The following is a 21,460-nucleotide window of genomic DNA, read 5'->3' on the forward strand; positions in this document are numbered from 1 at the left end:
GAACATGTAATTCCACAGGGGTTTTAATCAAACCCAAACTAAATGTGAACTATTATTGTTTTAGTGTTAAAACTAGCAAGTTCATATAACAAAATCCAAGTAGCATGTCACTGGAGGAAAAGTTATTTAAAAAGCAAAGCTGCTTATGTTAATTAAACAGAGAAAATCTTCCTGGCAGACAAGAAAAGCTTAGAATCAAATGCATTTAAAATATGTATCTATTTCTTGGTGTTCCCCAGAGCACTCAAACACAGCTAGTATGTGTGCTTGTCCATTCAGTCTCAAGGATTAAAGGAATTGTTGGTGATATTGACTAAACCCAGTGAAGATACAGTGCTCTTTAAAAATAAAAACCTATGCACATCCACCAGGTTTTGTGAAAGAAGCTCTGGAAGTAGAGGAAAGAGACTCTACTTCTGCTCCCTTTGAAAGGCAGGATACAGCACAAATTAAAAACCCATTAGGCCTCAGAGAATTACTTTGTTCCAGAAAACCCAAAACAGGGAAAAAATGTTCTGCCAGAGCTTATCACGAGGCACCAAAAGCCAACGATGAGAAAGCCCATCCATTAGAAAGCAGGCTCCATCAGTACTGCTGCTCACTCCTTACTGAGTGGCCAGTGAGGAAGACATTGTCAGCAGCTCGGTTTCCCCCCTCACTCCCACAAACTCTTTTAATAAGTTGATCCCCATGTTGCAGGAACCTGTTGAGAGAAATAAGGCTATGCCAATATTCAGTTTTCATTAATTTCATTTCTTCTCGGTCCTGAGTGGGTAACCAAGAGACTTAGAGGGAATCTCACATACTTTCAAGAATTTATTCTACTTCACCTTATCTTTTTCCCTAATTTAGATTAAACTTTTGTAGAAGAGCCTTCAGTAATGACACATTGACCCGTTTTTGTCATTAGCACACATTTGAAGAACTGCAGCATACTTCTTCGCAGTCATATTTAGAATAGTTACAAGCTATTTTTATATACTCACCATTGTAGACATACTACCTTCCGAGATACTTAAAAAACATCACAAAAAAAAAAAAAAATCAGACATGAGTAGACACTGTAAGATTTTTAGGTGCATTGTTTGCTATTGAACAAATATTCAAGACTTTCCAAATCTCAACTATAATATTACCACAGAATGTTTTCATTTTTCTGAAATGATAAAATTAAGATGGCTGTTTCCAAGTCACAGTTGTTTTGTTATGTTTTTATTTTAGAGCAGGGATTTCCAGTGTAACCGCACAGAACCAAAAACCTTATGAACAGTAGTATTCTGCAACCTCTTACAACATCCTACTGTGGCCTCATGAATTTCCATTTAGGTGTTGCTGCTTGATTACACTACAAAGACGAGCACATGTTTGGTAATAAAACTGCGATAATCAACCTGAATGAAAGCAAAGTGCAGGAGATCCGGGCACACCCAGTTCTTATTCATGAAAGGAGCTGTGATAAATGTACTTTCACAGGTTTGTGCATCCTTCTACTTACCACTGATAAGTGAAAGGTGGTGAGTTTGTTTTAAATATATATAGATACCATTTTGATTGTCTTGTACTTTTAAGATATGAGTTATTGTGCTGAATAATGCATTCATTCCTACAAACCTCATGAGCACATTGCTTGCTTCATAAGATTCTCTAGTGAATCTGAAAACTGCTTCCCTTCTTTTGACAAGAGGAACCAGAGACAGGTAAGGTATTAACAGTTTCTTTATTTGTCATCAGACTTGCATCACATCTGTAATAATTTCTATAGTCTGTATTTTCTCCAGAAAATATAATCTGTCAGTGAAGATACCAAAAATACCCGCTTTCACCACATAGTAAGCATATAAAAAGCCAAGGGTGAAGTTTTCTTTTGTGCAGTTCTCTCACATGCGGTACAGATCTCAGCTACATATCCTGGATGCAAGTGGTGTGCAGAACACCCTTTGTCAATAGGAGATACTAAACGCATGCCCTAATTTAGGGATATATACTATAGATAGGAGATGCATTATTTGCCTATCAGAGAAAACTACACTATTTAAGCTACAGTATTTGTTTTTCCTTAATAGGAGACCTTAGAAAACTTCCTCACGGCTCTGTTAGGCTTCCTATCACTTTTATCTTTCCAAGATATTAGACTTCTGACAGCACTGAAATTTATAGACGATTTAATGGTTGAGTAATAGCATGTCTAAAAGGGGTAGGACAGTAAAGGCATATTGTAGAAGAGCATAGTGGGAGGAGGAGTGGAATAGGCTCGTATGAAGAAGTGGCAAAAGCCTGGATTCACTGGCTTTTGTAATTCCTCTTTTTCTAACATGATGATTTAAAGAGAAAAATTGGACATGTAAACCAGTTTCCAAATGACAGGAAGATTATTAAAATAATTACCAGCAACATAAAAAAAAAAAAGACATACTGCAAATTTTGGGGGACAAAAAGCATTAAAAATATAGAATATTCCCAAAGAAATGGGGATTTTGCTGTCCTATAGCTCTGCTTCCTACAGCACTGTAGGTGAGTCCATGGTAAACACCATTTTGCACCACTGAATCTCTCCAACAGGCTTGCTCTCCCTCATCCACTAGACTTTCCTGCCTATCAGCCTTAAAACTGAGCCTTTGCTCATGATCAGTTTTCTTAGGCTCTCAGAAAGCAAAGATGCAAAAAGTGCATAGAAAAGAGCTCCCAACCAAAGGTCAACTGATAAAAAGATAATGGTAAAAAAAAAAATACTATTATGACAGACATGCACATGCCTCAAGACCCAACTACTTCCACCTTTCAGTCTTTGTGTGAGTCTATAGACACCCAGTGTCTATAGAAGTGAACAAACTGTGTACTTGCAATCCAATTCAGTTTTCATTATTAGATGATTTAGAACAACTTTAATCATGTTGAATAATTCTTTGCATCTTTGCGTGAAAGAAGATTGAGCTAAATCATTGTCTGGCATGAGTCAGTGTTGTTAAATAAAAAAAAATAAATTGGAATGAAGCAGATTTCAAAGGCTTAATATTACAGTATGTCGCTATTCATGACTAAGCCTCCGGCCATGAGAAAGAATCCTGAAACTGCTTAACACGAGCAGCAGGACACAGTAAGTAATAGCCAATTACTTAAACCACAAAGTCTCTTTGAGAATCATCTAACGGAGTAGAAAAGCAATTATGAAGGTTTGTCTCCTTCTTTGCAGATCCTGTGCATCTGCTTCTCTCTATTTCTAGGTGTATTACTGCAAGAATTCAGCTGAAGCAGAGCTACAAGCCATTTCTAGAATTAAATATATTGTTATTCATTTAAGATGTATAATAGTGCAATCATCGTTACAGTAAGGGAGCATAAAAGTGAAAGCTACATTTATTTAATTCGTATTTTCAGAAACATCATGGATTTCTTCAGCTATATAGAGCAGTTAAAGGATAAGTTCTGTATTAGCAGCTTAAAGCAGTGCTGTTTAAGGTGAATCTATGTAACCATTGCAAATATCTAAAGTCACTTTACACCCAGCAGGTGGGAAATACCTACCATGACAGAATCCAGATACAGTGTATCTCCATCCTTCAAGATATTAATAAATTAAACCACTTTTTTTTTAAATTTATTTATTTTAAAGACACGCCAGTCTTTGCTTTCTGTAAATCAATCTCCAGCAAATTTGCAAAAACTGAAGGAAAAGCTGGGGAAACTCCATATCAGCACATCAGTTCCTCTTCCTTCAGTATCAAGAAAACTAAAAGGAATAGTCGAGGCACAAGTGATTTTTATGCAGAAGTAGAGAAGTATTTCAAATAAGTAGACTAAAACTTCAGTACTTCTTTTAACTTCTTTAAAAAAAGACATAGATCATAGGTCTATGATCACAGCCATAGATCACAGTCAGTGCAGTCTTACTGGATTGCTTTTTTTTTTTTTCCCAAGATGTAAAAAGAAATCGGTTCACCGAACTTACCAAATCCACTTTACACTGCCATTTCACATAGTCCATGTTTAATCAAAGCAAAGTACAAAGTCATGCTTCAAGGCAGCCTGAAAGCATTCTGGCACACTCAACAGTCTTCGGTGAAGACAGCTTCAGTGAACCCAGTAACTCAGAAAAGAGTCCGTCCAGCTGAACTGGCATAAACATTGCACGCGGAGCTTACACGAAAGTGCACTGACAACAAGCTTTTCAGAATAAGTCCATACTGTAAGAGCTTGTGCTTGAAAATACTTTTATAGCTATGGTTATTGTTTCTGTTAAGAGGCACTGCATAAATATGGAGTTAGTCATCTAATGCACTTAATATTTCTCAGCTGAGGACTATTGCAGCTTTACCTTATGTCTAGGTGTGATTATACTTTGGTATGCTTTACAACAGTAACATTGCACTAGCAATACAGCTGATACTAAAGAGAAGGCTGAAAACACTGCAGATTGGAGGATTGAAAAAAACAATCCGCTCCTTTACTTCTTTTCATGCTTCTTGGTTAATTTTCCTCTTTCTAGCTGGAGGCTCGTACTGCTGTTTGTTCGCTTCTCCTTTTGCTGGCTCTCCTGGGAAACTTGCTGCACTGCTCGGAGGATAGCAGTCTGCACAATCTGCTTGCTGGCATTCTGCAGCTTCACTTCATCTTGCTCCGTCCCTGGCTTCTCACCTGCCAGAACCAAACGACAAAGAAAGGGAACTAAGCATTTGTGGCTATTCTGTGAACACCTGAAGGGCAGAAAAAGAGGGGCGGGGGTGGGGGAACCAAACCACAGAGTGCTTAGGAACAGTTTATTTCATAGGAAACCTGGTAATACAGAATATGATCAAGTAGGGTGGAAGTGCCTCTGCGTGCTCAGCGCTACAGGACTGAATGAAGGGGGAGACTTTGAGTCATACGGCTCAGTTACCCGCGTCTCACCTCTGGGGCCAGCTGTGGCTTCACAGCTGAGACAAGCACAGCTGCGTTTTGCAGAAACACAGGGAAGGAGAGTTTTCTCATCCAGCTGTGAATCACATCATTTTTGTCTTGATCTCTGCTTCTGGATGGGGAATTGGACTTCATTTTGCAAGCCTGACAGGTTCTCCCTCACCACCATGCAGAGAAAAAGCTGTTTCATTAACATTTCTATTTACTTTTACTTCAGATTGAAAGCCCTTATCCATCAAATTCCAATTGACTTCAAGATACAACACTTTGTTAAGTGCGAGTTTATTAATGCCTAGCTACGTTTGCAAAACTATGTGCAAAAGCATTAAAAAAAGCTCATAGGTAAAGTATAAAAAAAATCCCACATTGTCTGTAGCAACCTGCAAATACATACTTCTTATGCGACACTTCCTTTTTTTTTCCAAAGTGCTAAAAAATGGATAAGAACAAAGTAATGTAGTGTGACTATTGACATTTGGTAACGAGGAAGAACAGTTTATGTTAAGAGGTTTATCTCTGGAAGTATTTTTACTCCTAACACAAATGACAAGTTGGACAATAAAGCAAGCTGCGTCATGTTCAAAGTTGATCTTGATATTAAAAAAAAATTCTGAATAAAGGTGATGTACACCTATTTGTATTTAGGAAAATGTAGACTCAGTTGCTAATCAAAATGCTGAGGGTAGGTGCTTATTTACATCACTAGATTTGATTTTAAAGGTTTTTAAGATACTCGTCTCAGTTCTTTCGTAATTTACTGTTGTGCTCAAGTATTTCATTAAACAGGATCTGTATTTTACTGTCTGTCGCAATGCCATATATTAAGAATAATGTCCTGAGATAAATAAAACAGAGTGAATTAAAGGTCAGCTGCTTTTATGAGAGGTCCACGTCTGGAATTATGATAAATTCCCAATGCTCTTTCAGAATTTTTTACAAGGAAATTTAAGATAGAGGTAAAAAGTAGAATCTGTTGTTTACCTTAAGGAAGACACTACTAAGATGTGATACGCTTGAGGGAAGGGACAAGGTCCTGCACCTGGGTCAAGGCAATCCCCAATATCAGTGCAGACTGAGTGGTGAATGTATTGAGAGCAGCTTTGTGGAGGACTTGGGGATACTGGTAGATGAAAACTTGGACAGGAGCTGGCAACGTGTGCTCTCAGCCCAGAAAGCCAATTGTATCCTGGGCTGTATAAAAAGAAGCATGGCCAGCAGGTCAAGGGAGGTGATTCTCCCCCTCTGCTCTTATGAGACCCAACCTGGAGTATCGTGTCCGGCTTTGGGGTCTCCAGCAGCAGGAAGATATGGAGCTGTTGGAACAGGTCCAGAGGACGGCCACAAAGATGATCAGCGGGCTGGGGCAACTCTCCTGTGAAGACAGGAAGAGTTGGGGTTGTTCAGCCTGGAGAACAGAAGGTTCCAGGGAGACTTTATTGTGACCTTTGGAGTACTTCAAGTGGACTTACAAGAAAGACGGAGATAGATTTTTTTTACCAGTGCCTGTAGTGACAGGACAAGGGGTAATAGTTTTAAACTGAGAGTAGATTTAGATTGGACATAAGAAATTTTTCACAATGAGGGTGATGAGACATTGGAACAGGTCACCCGGAGTTGTGGATGTCCCATCATTGGAAATGTTCAAGATCACGTTGAATGGTGCTTTGAGCAACCTGATCTAGCAAAAGATGTCCTTGCTCATGGCAGGGGCGTTGGACTAGATGACCTTTGAAGGTCCCTTCTGACCCAAACCATGCTGTGGTTCTGTGATTTCATGATCTCTGAGCCCAAAACAACCACCAGCAAAATGACCAAAACTTCGTATATGAAAAAGAAATAATTATCTCCCATGCTTTTTGAAAGGCCTTCAAATATATACTTATGTCTATCATGTTCATATTATATATGTTCTGGCTAAAATTAAAATACAAACCTGGTTTAATTCTATTTAAATTGAATAGTTAAAAAAAAAAACTGCAACTGTACTGAGATGACAAAGTTTGTCTACAATTAAGAGGTTAAAACCATGAAAACGTCAAAAATATGTTTTAAGCTGGAAAAGCTGACTGAATGGCATCACTTGAATTCTTGGCACAATCAGCTTCCCTGATTCAGTTTATTCCACTCCTCAGCACTTGAAACAGTGTTTTTTGGATAAAATTCAATGCTACTTAACAGTAAAGTACAGATATTTCTTCAGTACACGAATATAAACTCACATTGTATTACACAAAGAATTAGTCTTCTTGCTTGGCTGAAAATGATCAGCCAACTCAGCTGATGTTCAGAAGATAATGTATTAACAAAAGCATGGATAAACATGAAATTGAAAATAAGAATTAGGATGTTGGAATGGACTATGAGGTTATACAAAATGTGAAAAATTTGCAAACCCCTATAGCCATAAAACCCCCAGAATTTATTGTTAAAAACATACCGTCATTAAGCACATTGCTGTTGAAAATTACTGTTTTCTTTCCTTAGGGCTGCTTCATTATTTATTTGGTTCTTTCCACTTAATCTACAAAAATCTGAACTTTAAATATTTTTACATTAGGAACGTCATCCACAGCAACACCCAGTTGAAAAAAAAGGACAGCTTTCCAGTGGATTTATACCCGAGTTTTTCAGTTTGAACAAAGCCTGCCTGAGAGCACCACTTATCTAAGTGAGACCTAGGTTACATCTGCCCAGCTCTAACTCATTAGATTATTCTTTTATTTGCTGGGAAAGCAAACCAAGAACAGAGAATCCAAAAACTCTGGACTACTACTGCCCTGCCTCTGATGGTTTAGGTATGCACAGAAAGGAAATAAGGCATCTCAAACTTAACAATTTTACATCTGTGTGTCAGAGTCAGGGAGATAGTAAGCCAGGTAACAACAGCTAATTGGCTTTGGACTTGTTGAGAGTCAAAGATGTTGGCCCGGGGGATGTGACCAATGAGTAACCATTGGCAGCATATGTTGGCCATCTAAATTAGAAAGCAACAGTGAAGATAATAGCCCTTTTAGAAAGGGGATATGTGACACTGTGCAGAGGTCTGAGCCTGCATTGGGACCACTACCCGTAGGAGCTGGACTGCCAGCCAGGATCCAGACATGTCAAGCAGTCAGGCATGACTATCCAGCTCCCCTGGGTATGTGGTGCCCATCACAGCTGGCCCATCTGGACATGATCCTGGGCAAATAGTTCTAAGTGACTCTGCCTGAGCAACAGTTGGACAACATGACCTCCAGAGGTCCCTTCCAACCTCAAGCCTTCTGAGTTCCTGTGATTCTAGCTGGTGAGGCTGCCATAAACCCCAGCTTTTCCACTTCCTGAAGGAGTAAACAGCAGTTGCTGGAACGGTATCTCCACTACATCCTCTCCTTCCAACTATTCATTTCAAGGAAAGCACAAAGCTGTTTTCAGAGAAGCTTGTTTATTTATTGATATGCTGGACCTACTCTGAGCAAGAAGAGAAGGATTGACTCATGCAAGGATCCCAAAGGGGCAGAGCTGGAACATGTCTTTCAGACTGCTCCATCTTATTGAAATACAGGCTGCTGTGGACATAAACAAAGGCAGAAATTTGAGGGCCTATAGAATTTTAAGAACTGCATATTTTCAGTTAGGTAAGACAGAGACATTGCTCCTGTTGTCTGAGTATTTGGTGTTCAGCTAATCAAAAGAAGAGTTACTAGGGTGATAAGATACAATTAATTTTTATCTAGGATTTTTTTAAAGATTTGAAGAATAATTAGTTTAATTGAAATTTTATGGCAAAAGGTCATTTGAAGCAATTGCTGGGAAAAACTTGCAGGAGAGCAGAAACAGCATTCTGCCTACTAGTTATCCTTGCCTAATGACTACTTTTTTTCTCTTGATGTCAGAAAAATCTTTTCTACTTATTCTCTATCTTTAAATGCTCACCTGACTTGTACAGGAACCCAGCAGCCTAATTCTGCAAATAGAGAACTGAGAAATCCAGGTTAAGTGATGTTAAATGCAAGGTAGCAATTTTATCATTAAGACATGACAAAGTCCCTTTAGCATGTTTTTATTACCTTGCCTTTCACTTGGTAAGTTTTATGCCAACTAACACAGCAGATGAAAAGTAATTTGCAAACTCCAGCCTGGTTTTGCAATCTAAAGACTAGTCTGAGAGATTAAAAATACCTCAGAATCTTGGACTGACTGCAGGAATTGGTCACGTACTCCACTTCCATCTAAAACCAGTGCCATATATCAGTACCCCGAAATTCCCTTGGCTTGCTTGAAAATGTTCACCGTGAAGGAAAATATGCTAGTAGTTTGGACAAAGAACAAAAGCATTTGAAGTAGATTCCCAGTAGTCATTTCAATTACTGGAACTATTAGTTTAAGTCCAAAAGCATCTTGTGTGGGAGACTTCACACTTCTAGACTATGGAATATGCTTTGAAAATTATACATGGAAAATGATAGGTACAGAGAGAGAGCATTTAGCACAGGTGAAATCTTGAAGAGCTTCTCTCTGGTTGCACATGGACCTTTTCTCATTTACACACTTCACTTTCTTCAAAGCATCCTGAGTAATTTCCTTTCCAGCCTGCAGTCAGAGTAGTCTCCTGCACTTTCTGTGGATATCCCCTGTGCCTTTTTTCTCCTTCAGCTTCCTAGAAGTTAAATTTAATATGTCTTATAAACACCTCTACTAACACTCAACAACAGGTCACTGTTTGAATCAGCAGTTAAGTTCTCCGCCGTATCTTTTCCTAGGGTTGTCGGGAATACTTCTATGAAGCTAAATTGCCACAGGCATGACCTTGCTCTTGCAAAGATACAAGTCCATCCCAGGTTCACTACCGCTGGCAATGGACTGGGGGGAACGAGACACCTTTCAGTGGGTGCCGAATCAGTGATTTAGAAGGAAACAGAAGCAATGTTTTGCACACAGAAAGACAGCAGGGGCTAAATGATGAATGAGCTGTGGTAGGAAGGAACTTTGGACTCTGGGAGAACGTGGACTAGAAATAATTTATCCCATACTTTTCAAGAAGACATTAGTTGTGCATGAGCATGCATGACCATGAACGTACATCCAATCTCAGGAAACTTCTACTGTCCCTCAGTTATCCCTTTTGCTTCTTCACCTGTACAAGGTTACTGCTTTTCCCAGGAGAAAAATAATGCCTTTAATTTTAATTCACCTTTCCTCAAAGCATGTGACATTTATGCAGCTCATCATGTTTCCTGCAGGTTACGTCTCATTCTGTCTCGAGGCACAATACAAACATTGCATTTGAAGAGAAAAGCTTAGCTTATACGACAGGTTCCATGAATCCCAAGGGCCATGCATCAGAGGGCAAAAGTTTACGTTCTGCTTCGCAGGAATAACAAATGCAGTTTAATTCCAGCAAATGAATACCACTAAACTTGTTTTTCTGGAAAAATTAAATAAATTGTTTGTGTAAACAGCTTTGAGCTTAACCATATCTAAAACTAACAATAAAAGTCACATTCCTCTAATCCAACTTCTGAGCAAATTAGAAATAATTATACAAAAATGTATTCCTGTTAGCCACAATTTTAATTTATGCAAAATTTCTGAAGCTGAAAGAGTCGTGCAGCAAATATTCCTTATTTTCACATGAGATTATGCAGGTATATCCTTCAACCAGAAAATTTCCTATTTGTTTTATCAGTATATTGCTTTGAATTGCAAGAGTTAACCATTATACTATTTTCTGCAGCATTGCAACATTAGATTTATTTTTTTTCATTATTAGAAAAATTAATAATAGTCCAATGAAAATACTGCTCGCTGGTAAATCTCTTTCAACTCTATTGAAAATTATTCCTGTAATTTTTATAATCCAACTGTCAGTACTAATGAAATTTTTAAATTGAATGGAAGTATAAGTAAACAAGACTGTGACTCTAAGACTTCATCACAAGGTCCAGTATGGACGCATGGGAGCGGTATTTATGGAAAAAAGTTGCAGGATATTGCTGAAATTGTGTTTATGAACTGTAGAGCTTTCAAAAAAAAAAATAAAGAACCTGACAAGTTTGTAACAACATAATGTACGTGTATATGTTGTAGTAATTAACAGTAACATTCTTTGCATCAATACTGATATTTTTCTACCACAAGAAACGAAGTGCAGTTCTTTAACCTCCCATTGGCATTAGGCAGTGACATATCTCTCCACCCATGGAAGTTCCAGGTGAGCCTCTTCTGGTGAATATTTTGCGACCTGTGAATTGAAATGTTTAAAAAAGTCTCCTTTCATTTGCTTTAGAGGTTGGTGCTACGATTTCAGCACTTGAAGAAGAGATATAAAATAGGAGGCTACACAGCATCCATAATCGGAAATGTTGCTGAGTCATGTTAATTACATCCAGAATGAACGAACATGGCAGTCAGCCAGGGCTGAAGGCTTTCCAACACACGTGCACAAACCCAGCTTTATGCATGTGTCATTAAGCTATTTACAGGATTAGAAACCCGATTTGTCTCAATGTCAGTAATGATGCCTGTTCAGAGACCTCCAGAAAAGGTCCTACAATGAAGTTGTAAATTTAATCTTTAAAAAAAATTAAATAAGAAATGTGTTAAAAATTAAATACAAAATGTGTTTAAAATAAGAACTGTATTAGAGTTAATTCTGCCCAGTACTGTTTCTCATGCCTTAAAATGGAGCCTTGTGAGGTCCTGATTGATAGCTGTCAAGTATCGGAGGGCAATACGCAGTTACCCTGAGATTCCTTGAGGAAGAAGCTAGGACACTGAAAGTATCAGAAGTGCTAAAAGTACTTTCATGTAGGAGCATTGTGGTTTTCCAATTTCCTAAGCTGCAGTATGCAGGGGATTTTAACACTCACTTTCACTGCAAAAGTCACGGCTCAGTTCACTTATATTTTCTGCCCTAACCTCACTCCTTAACTCCTGCCGTGCAACCAGCACAGGAGAGGAATTGTAGCAGGGAGGGGGCCAGCACAGACTACTTTGCTCTTCAAACAAATTATAAGAATGATGCTGGAACAACCCTGCTCTGAACACAAATCCAGGAGGAATGGAAGGGTGAAGAAGAAAAAGAGCAGAAGTGCAGATAAACTGTCTCAAAGGACATAATAATATCTCCAGAGTAATACCGCATTTTATCTTTTTTATCCAGGCATTAGCTACATCTGAACTGAGTTTTCAAAGTTTTTTATTTCCACTGAGTTTTGCTCTTTCTTAAAAGAACAGCTGCAAGTCTCTTTGGTTGGTTTGCTATATAAAAGTTATCTTTTTGAAGACTCCAATGAGTTATTTCATAGTATTTGAAATATGTCAGCCAACATGAAGCTTCCAAAGTTTTTTAGATTAAGAGGTCGTTGAGATCTACAGATACATTAACTACTCTCAAGCATTTTCTCAACATATTTTAGTAAGATTTCTTGCCATACTTTAAGATTAACTAAAAACAGATTATACACTTCAATCTACATATTTTCTAGGTATTTTCACATATAGCAATAAATTTCACTCCTTAAGGACTATCCTAGTCACTGAAAATTCTGCCACACCCAAAGCCGTAAGGGTGATACTCAGATTTTGGTCCCAGAAGGAAAATTTCTGGATCTAGTACTGTAAACTAACATTAATTTATGAGGGTTTTTAACTCTAGCCTAGAGTTCCGTGTATTAAAAATAAGACACTTCCTAAAGAGCACCTGGGACCAGCTGCTCCAAAGTTAATGAAAAACTTCACCTGTATAATTTTGGTGTTTCTTTTAGGGAATACACTTCAAATAAGAAAACCCTCTGCATCAAATACTGCACTTCTCCCACAGAGGGAGAGGTCCAATGGCACAGATACAGGTGACCTGCGTCATCTAACTCCCTCTGCCTTCTATTTTCTGTGGTTTGGGTGCTCAGAGATTGCTAGCCAAAAAGAAAACACTAAGCACAGAAAGCTTTTAATATTTAGGCCTTCTGAATCTGTACCAAAAAGCTCCTTGGTGGGTTTGCACAAATCCCCACTGAAATACCTACCTTTGCTGGGTGTCACGAGACTTTTGGTCTGTACAGCACATGTGAAAGGAAAGTTTTCAATGGAGGCATATTCCACTACTAAAGGTTTATTTTGCTAGCTGCTGTGTTTATATTTCTGCAATGCTATGTGGGTTTTGGGCTTGAAAAACTATGTACAGGTTAATTAAAATTTGCACTATCTCTAACCAGTTTTTTTTAAGTGAAGAAAATAGGGAAGAGGTTACATAACCTGTCAAAAGCCAGCAAAGCAGTGAAAACATCCTGCTACATTTTAGACGTGTTTCAATTTATACCAGATTATTCAGAGAGTCTAATCTCAGAAATTGTTTAGTTAAACCTCAGCTGAAGCAGAGCCCTTCTTTAGCTCTAAAAAAGAAAAAAAAACAACGTAAAACCCTAAATTTGTACATGCACAGAACAGCATAGAAAAACTTTCCTGCTTAATTTAGAATGTGAGTGGAATTTGAAAGCTGTGCGTAAGGCTACTAGTAAGTGGCAATGAGATTTTATTTATATGCATATATGCATACACAGAAAGTCACAATAGAAAGTGAATCAAAGATTATATAAATTGAAAGTGCACCTTGAAAGAGTAAAAAACAGGGTTTTTTCACAGCTGTAATCTTGACAGAATCCCTGTTTGCAACAGGGTGCTATGACATGTCGCTTCCCCCGCTTGGAGTTAATTCTCTAACTTCCCAGAGAAACATTTTCCACTCTATTACAAAAAATTCCTTTAAGACAAAATGTAACGTCACTCTGTGAATATTTAATGGAAGTAGTAATGGATTGGTGCCCCCCCCCCCCCACTGACAAATGGTGAGTGCATTGACAGATCAAAGTAAGAAAAATACAGTGTCATTGTAGCAAATATGCATGGTACAAAGTGAAGCCAATGTAAGCAATCTACAGGAGATTATATTTGCCTTACCATTAGAGAAATATTTGAGTAGAATATGGCTTAATTTACTTCTTCGGGCAGAAAATTTCAGACTCTCTTGAAGAAAGAACACAGATAACATAACAGGCTTTTGCAGGGTCAGATGACAACAGCACAGAGCTCACCTGCCTTGACTTCCCTGGCAAGGCATTCTAAAGGAACCTGAAGCATTTTATGGCTATTCAGGTCAGCTTTTCGTTTCTCCTAACATCAGTAAAGATTCTGCTCCAATTGCAATCCCTTAAAAAAATCATAAATCTTTTTCTGTAGGAGCTTTCAAATTATTGTGGAAAGACGACACTGCAAATGAGTAATCAGTACTCAGATAATTTCAGAAAGCCTATAAGGAAATTATTAATGCATTGCTTGCAAAGAATTTTTCCTTAAATTAGTATTTGTAAACTTAATACAACTGATTGTGTCCTGAATAGAATCCTTAAGAGAAAAGACTGAAGGCATGAGAATAAATCTACCTTTCACTATCTTTTACAGTAAGTATATTTAATTTCCATTATCATGATAAAGCTTACAAGGTTGGAATCATGTTATTTATGTCCATAACAAGAACAACAGAGCCATTAATCTAGAAGAATAATGTTTTTGAGGGACAAACTTTAGAGGTCAGCGTAACTCATTCCTTTTGTACATTCACCGTTTGACTCTCCTGCTCAATACATGGAGCCTATAACACAGTGCCAGTAAGGATATCAGTAATGACTCTATCACTTATTACCACCGTCTCTCCACAGCTCCTTCAATACAGGCCACTACACAGCCACTGTGAAGACAGAATTCTTTTCACTGCGAACTTGAATAGGATTCAATTCAGTGATATGGAAGTGAAAGGTGCCAGCCTCAGTTATTTAAGCCTTCAGTTCTGTTAAAAATAATTTGAAAAAGTAAATTCTGTGCCAGTTTCTAACACTACGTTATTTCATACTGCAAAGAAATAGTGCACCTATGACTGTTGACTGCTTTTTAAGCTTGCTAATTTCATCACATTTCTGAATACCTATGAACTAACTTTCTTTCACCTCACTAATGCAATCTGCCAGTGGAGTTTCAGAGCAGTGGAAAGATCAATGCATCACTGGGGGGAGGTCAGCATAAGAAACAATTTTTCCTCAGCAAAAAAAGAACAAGAAATTTCCTCCTATATGATTTCTTCCTACCAGGTGGCAAACACTTTGAAGCATTGTTGAGAGCTCTTAGCTGCAAATGTGTTCAGATACTTTCAGGGGCAAGTGGCCTCCATGCTCACTACCAGCCATCACAAATTCTGGACAAGAAAAGAAAATTATATCAGGCTGCATGAGGTCTGCAAAGTAGTTTCGTCTGTAGCCTCCAAATTATGTTCATCGCATGGATTTTGTCAACACTAAGCTAAGGAGAAAGAATCCTACATGTATATACTCTTACATCTTATATTAGGGGAGAGGGGTTTTTTGGTACTGCAGAGCTTAGAGCATTAGCAAAAGGTAGCACAGCAGTTAATGGGGACAAGGAGTGTGTTCTGCCTTACTGCAGTTGTTGTCATGGGTGAAAGGCACCTCATAACTCAGAGAACCAGAGGACCACACTCCGCACAAACACCAGAGATATCCCACAACAGATTCTCTTCAAAAAAGTAAAGTTATTGGTAGCAATTTTTCTATTCGTTAACAGGTCCCTCCATAGTGTCTTGATCTGTGCATTGTGGATAGGGTTCTCCGCAGCACCTGTAACTCTCTAATCAAAAAAAGAAAAAGGCTATCAAGAAATTTCGTGTCTTCCCATCCCAGAGCGCAACAGGCTGTTGCTTTCCCAGCTTTTCCACTAGAGGAGATCAAGGCTATTCAGACAAGTAAGCACATCTGCTTCAGTGTGCAGCTGCTGTGTCTTCAATTGCAGTTTAATGAGATGCCTAAAATGTTTGGTACAGGACGCGCTTCTGATCTTCAGTGTCATTATGCAAGTCTGCTTTACTGCTACTAGCTTAAAAATGTTAAGAACAGCTGTGCTGCTGAAAAGCTAGTTGAAAAGCTATTGGCGTTGCTGTTGTAAGAAAAGGGTGCTGAGCAGTGACTATTCTGACTTCTCTAATGTCTATCTTTAAACGTTAAGTGTGCTCATACATCTTTTTTTACATAAAAATATTGATACAAAAATGAGTTCTACCTTTTTCTCCTTCTTTTGAGATTGCAGGGTCATGAGTAAAGCCTGTGAGTTCCTAGTTATGGAGAAAATGTCAGGTAGAAGGAATTCTTCAGATTACACTGAAAAATAACAAGATTCACCTGAACGATGAAATCACACAATTCAAAGTAGATACAAGCTTAAAGGATGGGAGTCTTCAGACACTGAAACAAGCTGCCAATGTAGATGTTGCAGTCTTTCTTAACATATTCAGATCAAAATGGATTCCATTCTAAAAGGTATTTTTTAGCCAAAAATACAAATTCCTATTCAGCCAAACACAGCATTGTACAGCACTGATTGGGTGAAACAATGATGGCCTGCAATGATGGCTCTATCATTTGGTAATTTTTTTTATGGTCCTACATTATACAGTAGAATTCTCAAAATGTACAAAAATAATAACTGAAACTACACCCTAGCGAGAGTTGCTTAGAAAACCCATTAGGTAGCTCAGATATCCTTAACAGGTTTCTAACTTTATTCCCAAGCTAGTTCTAAAAATGCAGCCCATCTTCGTGCTATATCAGTACGTACACAAAGGTCTGAGACATAAGTGTTTGAGTGACTCGTACAAAATATCATCAGAAGAAAAATCCTTGGAGCATGAAAAACACCTTTGTATCCCGCTTGTTCAGGCAAGTCAGAAATAAACAGTATTATTTTAAATTTTATTTTACCTTTCTGCTGGAAAAAGTTTTAGGGCTGAATATAAGCACGGAGTATGCCCAAGGGCATTTTTGGGAAAAGTAATTGCAAGCAATTTGCAAAGAGGTAGTATGATATTGATCAGCAACATTTAAAATTATTGTTAATTCTGATAAATCCCAATACTGGAAGTGACCACTCCTTTGTAAACTAATGATGTGGTAACAGAATAAATCTTGCTGCATTCTACAGTTTTTGTTCATGCTTTAGAACAAATAAATGTTTTAATAACTTTTCATTCCTTATCTTAAAAGGACAGGTATTTAATCTGTGGAATTATTTATAGTTATCAAACTTTTATAAGCTAATTTGGCAGCAATATTTATTTAAATCCTGGAATACACTATCTTCTGAAGTCGCCCAAGAAAACCTGCCAATTCAATAGTGATGGCTTCCCTTTGCTTTTTGACCTAATCCAAAACTTTGACATTTCCTACTTCTCTACTCCAGCCCCCTGCGTACCTCCATCCTTACAGCCAACGATCTGTAACACTTTTTTTGCCTGCTCCTCAGGCTGCCTAAAGCAGTTCAGTTCAGGAAAAGTAAAGAAGCTCAACTTTGCAACGTATAGCTTGTTCTCATTTCCATTACAGGGTCCATCTCCCACTGCAAGGGCAGCACAGCATGTGGGAATTCTCCAGGTAAAATGAACTCCCAGACACCTCAGAGTTTGGATTGCATTTCCTATACACCAACCTACCATTAGTCAACCAGCACAACAAAGTGCAATGAAGGCCCAGTGAAATTAAACCAAGTAAGGAAAAATGTACTTTTCTCAGCTCCCTTTTCTGGACCAGACTCAAAGTTAATTAAAACATGGTATGAAGAAAGAACACATAGGAATAGTAGCTTTTTGCATACCTGTAAATAGCAATATACTGTCTAGAATGAGCCAGAAAGTCCAGTTTTGAACATGAAATACTGGCCTTTTTGTAACAATTTTAATCTATCTAGCTCAGTAATACCCAGGGGGTTTGGTTTGTTTGTTTGTTTTTTTGGGTTTTTGGTGTGGGGTGTTGGGATTTTTTCGGTGGTTGGTTTTTTGTTTGCTTGGTTGGTTTTTTTACATAGTAGCTGTAAGATTTAGGGAAGAGAGCTGAAGCTTAACAGGAAAGTATCCATTCAGTCAATAGTCAGTTGGATTCACCTTTTAAAAAGTATATTTAAACTGGCAAGCTTCTTCTACCTAACCGTTTATAAACATAGCATGTTAAATTCAGTGCTCTGTAATAACATGTGCACTACCTTAAGGAAGAGAGCATCATCTTATTCCTATGCAAAATCTTATCTTTGTCTTCAGAAAAACAAGTTCCATTATTTTTTTCTGGAAGACAGTTTCTTTTTGGTGGTTGTTCTTTTCTTTTTTTCCGCCCCCCACCCTGGAAGGTTGTTTATCATTCTGACCCTAACCATTTATAGTTAGACAAATCTTTTTCTTCCTTCCCCTTACTCCCCAGCAAATAAATTAAACAGAAGATAAGGTCATTCATCACAGTGAGATAAAATCAGAAAGTTGACTCAAGAAATGAAACTCAATTTCTTAGTAAACATAGTATTCCTATGTCATCTGGCTTTAAGTACTACGAAGATGCTAAAGATGTACAAAACCCTGGGGTCTGGGTTTTTTTTTTATTATTCTTTTAAATATCCGGAGAAGAGGGAGTGCCAGGGCAGAGCTGATTTACAATGAAGAAAAGCAATTTAAAAAATGCAATTTACTCAGGCTTGCTCTGTCTGAATACAAGAGATTGTCAATCCCTTCTGATTGCTTTATCATCTCTTTTACAAATTCCTACTTAGTTACCTTATGTATATTATAGCAATGTTTGCAAGGAAACCATGGGCTTTTCTTTGAGTAAAAGCAGACTGAAGAAGAATGACTATACAAGACAGATTTATACAGATCTTTTTTCTTCTTCTTTATGCATTAGAGTTGTGAAAAGGATAATTCATGCAGTTATTAATGAGATTTGGGGTTTGTTTATTGTCAGCCTTTGAGGAAAATACGCATGTTTTCATTATTTTAGAGGTAATCCAGTATTCCAGTCCCATGGTGCATTTCAAAAATGAGTACAGTTAATGGTGACTGTCAGATAAAAGGAGGTCAGAAAAGAGCCACTAATACAGAAAGGAGTACTACAAAAAACAGTGGCTCGTTCTATTAAGATAAATAACTTGGTCCCAATTTCAGAGCACAATGTATGGGAAGGTATCAAATTAGACAGTGACTGGGCATCTAAAGAGACAAAATGAACTTCTGATGGTTGAAAAAGGATATTAATTTATCAAAAAATTAGACTTTGTTGAGGTGCTGAATTCGCAAAGTCAACCCCAAGATCATCTTTTTTAATGAAGGTATAAAGCTTTTGGATTCTTATCCCTTCCCAGACTGGATCTAGAATTTCAAAGGAAGACAAAACTTGTTAGCTTTGCAAAACAAAGGTATTAATAGTTACTCATTGTCAGGTTGCAGCCTTTACTTTCCCTTTCTATTGACCCACTATTTTTACTGGAAGTTATACATCTTTAAAGAAGTTAAATTCAAGTCATTTCACTACAAAAGATATTATGCATGACTTACATTTGTATCCTGGATCTATTGGCATCTCATCCCTTCCTGAACAATAAACTGCCTATTTCCAAACAAAATGTACCAAGTTCAATGCAGATTCTCTGTAGCTTCCCTTCTTCTATGGTGTAGCACATATATGCTACACAGCAGAGATTCCGCACCCTTACAGAGTGAGGTCTTGCATTTGACACGAGCTCCTGATGAAGTCTTCGATTTTGTTCCAGTAAGAACTGAACAGAACTAACTTTTAATTAAATTCTGTTTCAAACACTTGGAGGGGTGGGGGTGGTGGGGAGGAAACAGAAATTTGTAAAATAGCTCCATGAGTTTCAGAGACTGTTCAGAGATTGTCTTATTGGCAGCCACCAGTGTGGGTGCCGGGGGGGACTCACTCTCCAGTCACTGCAAGGTCATGTTCCAGCTCCTCACCCTTTTGGGCAGTTTGAGAAGCACCGACCCCTGCACACTTGTATAGGAGGCTCCTGTGCCTGATGGGAACCACAGGGGTGACCCTCATAACCTCTGGCTCCACAGATAAACACATCCTAAGCTAAGCCCCCTTCTTTGAAACTGCCTGTCTCTGCTTGGTGGCAGCTCTGGCTCAGCCATTACCCCCTCCCCTGCAGCCCCCGGAGCAGCTCTCCACCGCGGTCGGGGCCTCCCCCCTGTGCTCCCCCGGCTGGGAAGCGGCTGCCCTTACCTGGAGCGAACACCATGGTGCCGCCCGGGCGCGGCACGCCTCAGTACCTCGGACGGCTCCGGTCCCCGCACGGCTCAGCACCTCGGACAGCTCCCGGCCCCGCACGGCTCAGCACCTCGGACAGCTCCCGGCCCCGCACGGCGGCGGCTGCCGGGCCGCGGTCCCTCCCTCCACAATGCGGCGGGGCGGGGAGGGGGCCGGGGCGCAGCACGGCCCCGCGCCTCCACCGCCCGCACAGACACGCAGACACGCTCTCAGGGCACTGTCGCTGCCACAACTCGTTGCCCTGCAGCAGCAGCGGGGGGAAGGGCGAAGAGGAGAAAGGTAACAGCGATCTGCCCAGCAGGGAGACCGGCTAATTGCTCCCAATTACCTCTCGGCAACAGCCCCACTGCCTGACATTTCGGGGTGCACTGCTTTCACCACAAGCTAACAGCTCTGCTAATAGGCTCCGGCAATGCAGGACTTTGTCACAGTATTTTAGTTTTCAAAGGTTCCAATGCTGAGGAATTTATACTCTGATTTCACAGGCCTGTTAACCCAGCTCTGCTGAACAGAGGTGTTTTGATTTAAGAGGGAACATGAATGTTTTGGCATATAAAAGATGACATCAAGGCCAGAAGGTAAAATAAATAACTTAATAAGTAACAAAATAAAGAAGAGGAGGGTAAGCACAGAGAGAAGAAAAAGCTTAAAAGTTTCCAGCAACTTTGATATTCCACATTTAATTTGCTTTTATTTCTAAAACAAATGTCCAGAGTTCCTGTGGGCTCTGAACGTCTACAACAGAAGTGAGAAGCACGACAGCCAGATGGGACACAATTTAGAGAAACTAACTGTCCTGTTTAAGCTTAGCAAACTAAACTAAATCGCAAATTCGAGAAAGTAGATTCAACCCTGCCCCCCCCCGCCCCCATTTTCAGCATGAATGTTTGTGTGTCATTCTTTGCAATATGCAATACATTTTACAATCACATGTTCAAGACCTAAGGATATTTCTACAAGCCTGTTTCCTTCTTTTCATAGTCAAGCATTTTATACACACAGTATTATCTAATTAAATCTGGAATATTTTAACTCTTCAAATAAGTCCTTATTCTTAAAGTACAGATAGAGAAAAGCACTGACCTGCTTAAATACTTCTGCCTATATACTTCAGTAACAACTCAACAATGGCATCCCCGTTAAAGTCAAACTAATCATCTGGCAACAGTTTTTTTTTCTCTTTTTGGAATACTACATATGACAATTTGTCCTTGGGAATGCCTTCCAGATTCATCGTCACATACCATTCCTGCTATCTGATTTCTGGATATTCCTTTTTTATCACAAGATTTTCCCCCGAGCAATTTCAGCTTCTTTATTGCCATTTGTTTGTCTCCTGCCTACTAATTTCAGAGATTCAATTTCACTTCTCTCAGATGGCAACTGAATTAACTCACCTAAACATTATACCTCTGACTGTG

The 21,460-nt window shown here is 38.8% G+C and overlaps 1 protein-coding gene across 1 annotated transcript; it reads right to left on the reverse strand.

The window, feature by feature from the left end:
• Nucleotides 1-1,732: 1,732 nt before the first annotated feature.
• On the reverse strand, nt 1,733-20,396 carry AKAIN1 (A-kinase anchor inhibitor 1). The gene is made up of 2 exons (XM_064441780.1): nt 20,368-20,396; nt 1,733-4,691 (listed from the first exon to the last, which is right to left on the reverse strand). Exons 1-2 carry the CDS (start codon nt 20,394-20,396, stop codon nt 4,442-4,444), a joined length of 279 nt encoding a protein of 92 aa, XP_064297850.1. The 3' UTR covers nt 1,733-4,441.
• Nucleotides 20,397-21,460: the final 1,064 nt, after the last annotated feature.

This window comes from Phalacrocorax carbo, chromosome 2 (genome assembly GCF_963921805.1).
Source record: "Phalacrocorax carbo chromosome 2, bPhaCar2.1, whole genome shotgun sequence".
In the NCBI taxonomy this organism is placed as follows: Eukaryota; Metazoa; Chordata; class Aves; order Suliformes; family Phalacrocoracidae; genus Phalacrocorax; species Phalacrocorax carbo.

Coding starts and splice junctions, on each gene's coding strand:
- AKAIN1 (XM_064441780.1), bottom strand. CDS start 20,396: ATGTCAGGCAGTGGGGCTGTTGCCGAGAG. Junction 4,692..20,367: donor AGTGGGGCTGTTGCCGAGAG/GTAATTGGGAGC, acceptor TCTGCCCTTCAG/GTGTTCACAGAATAGCCACA.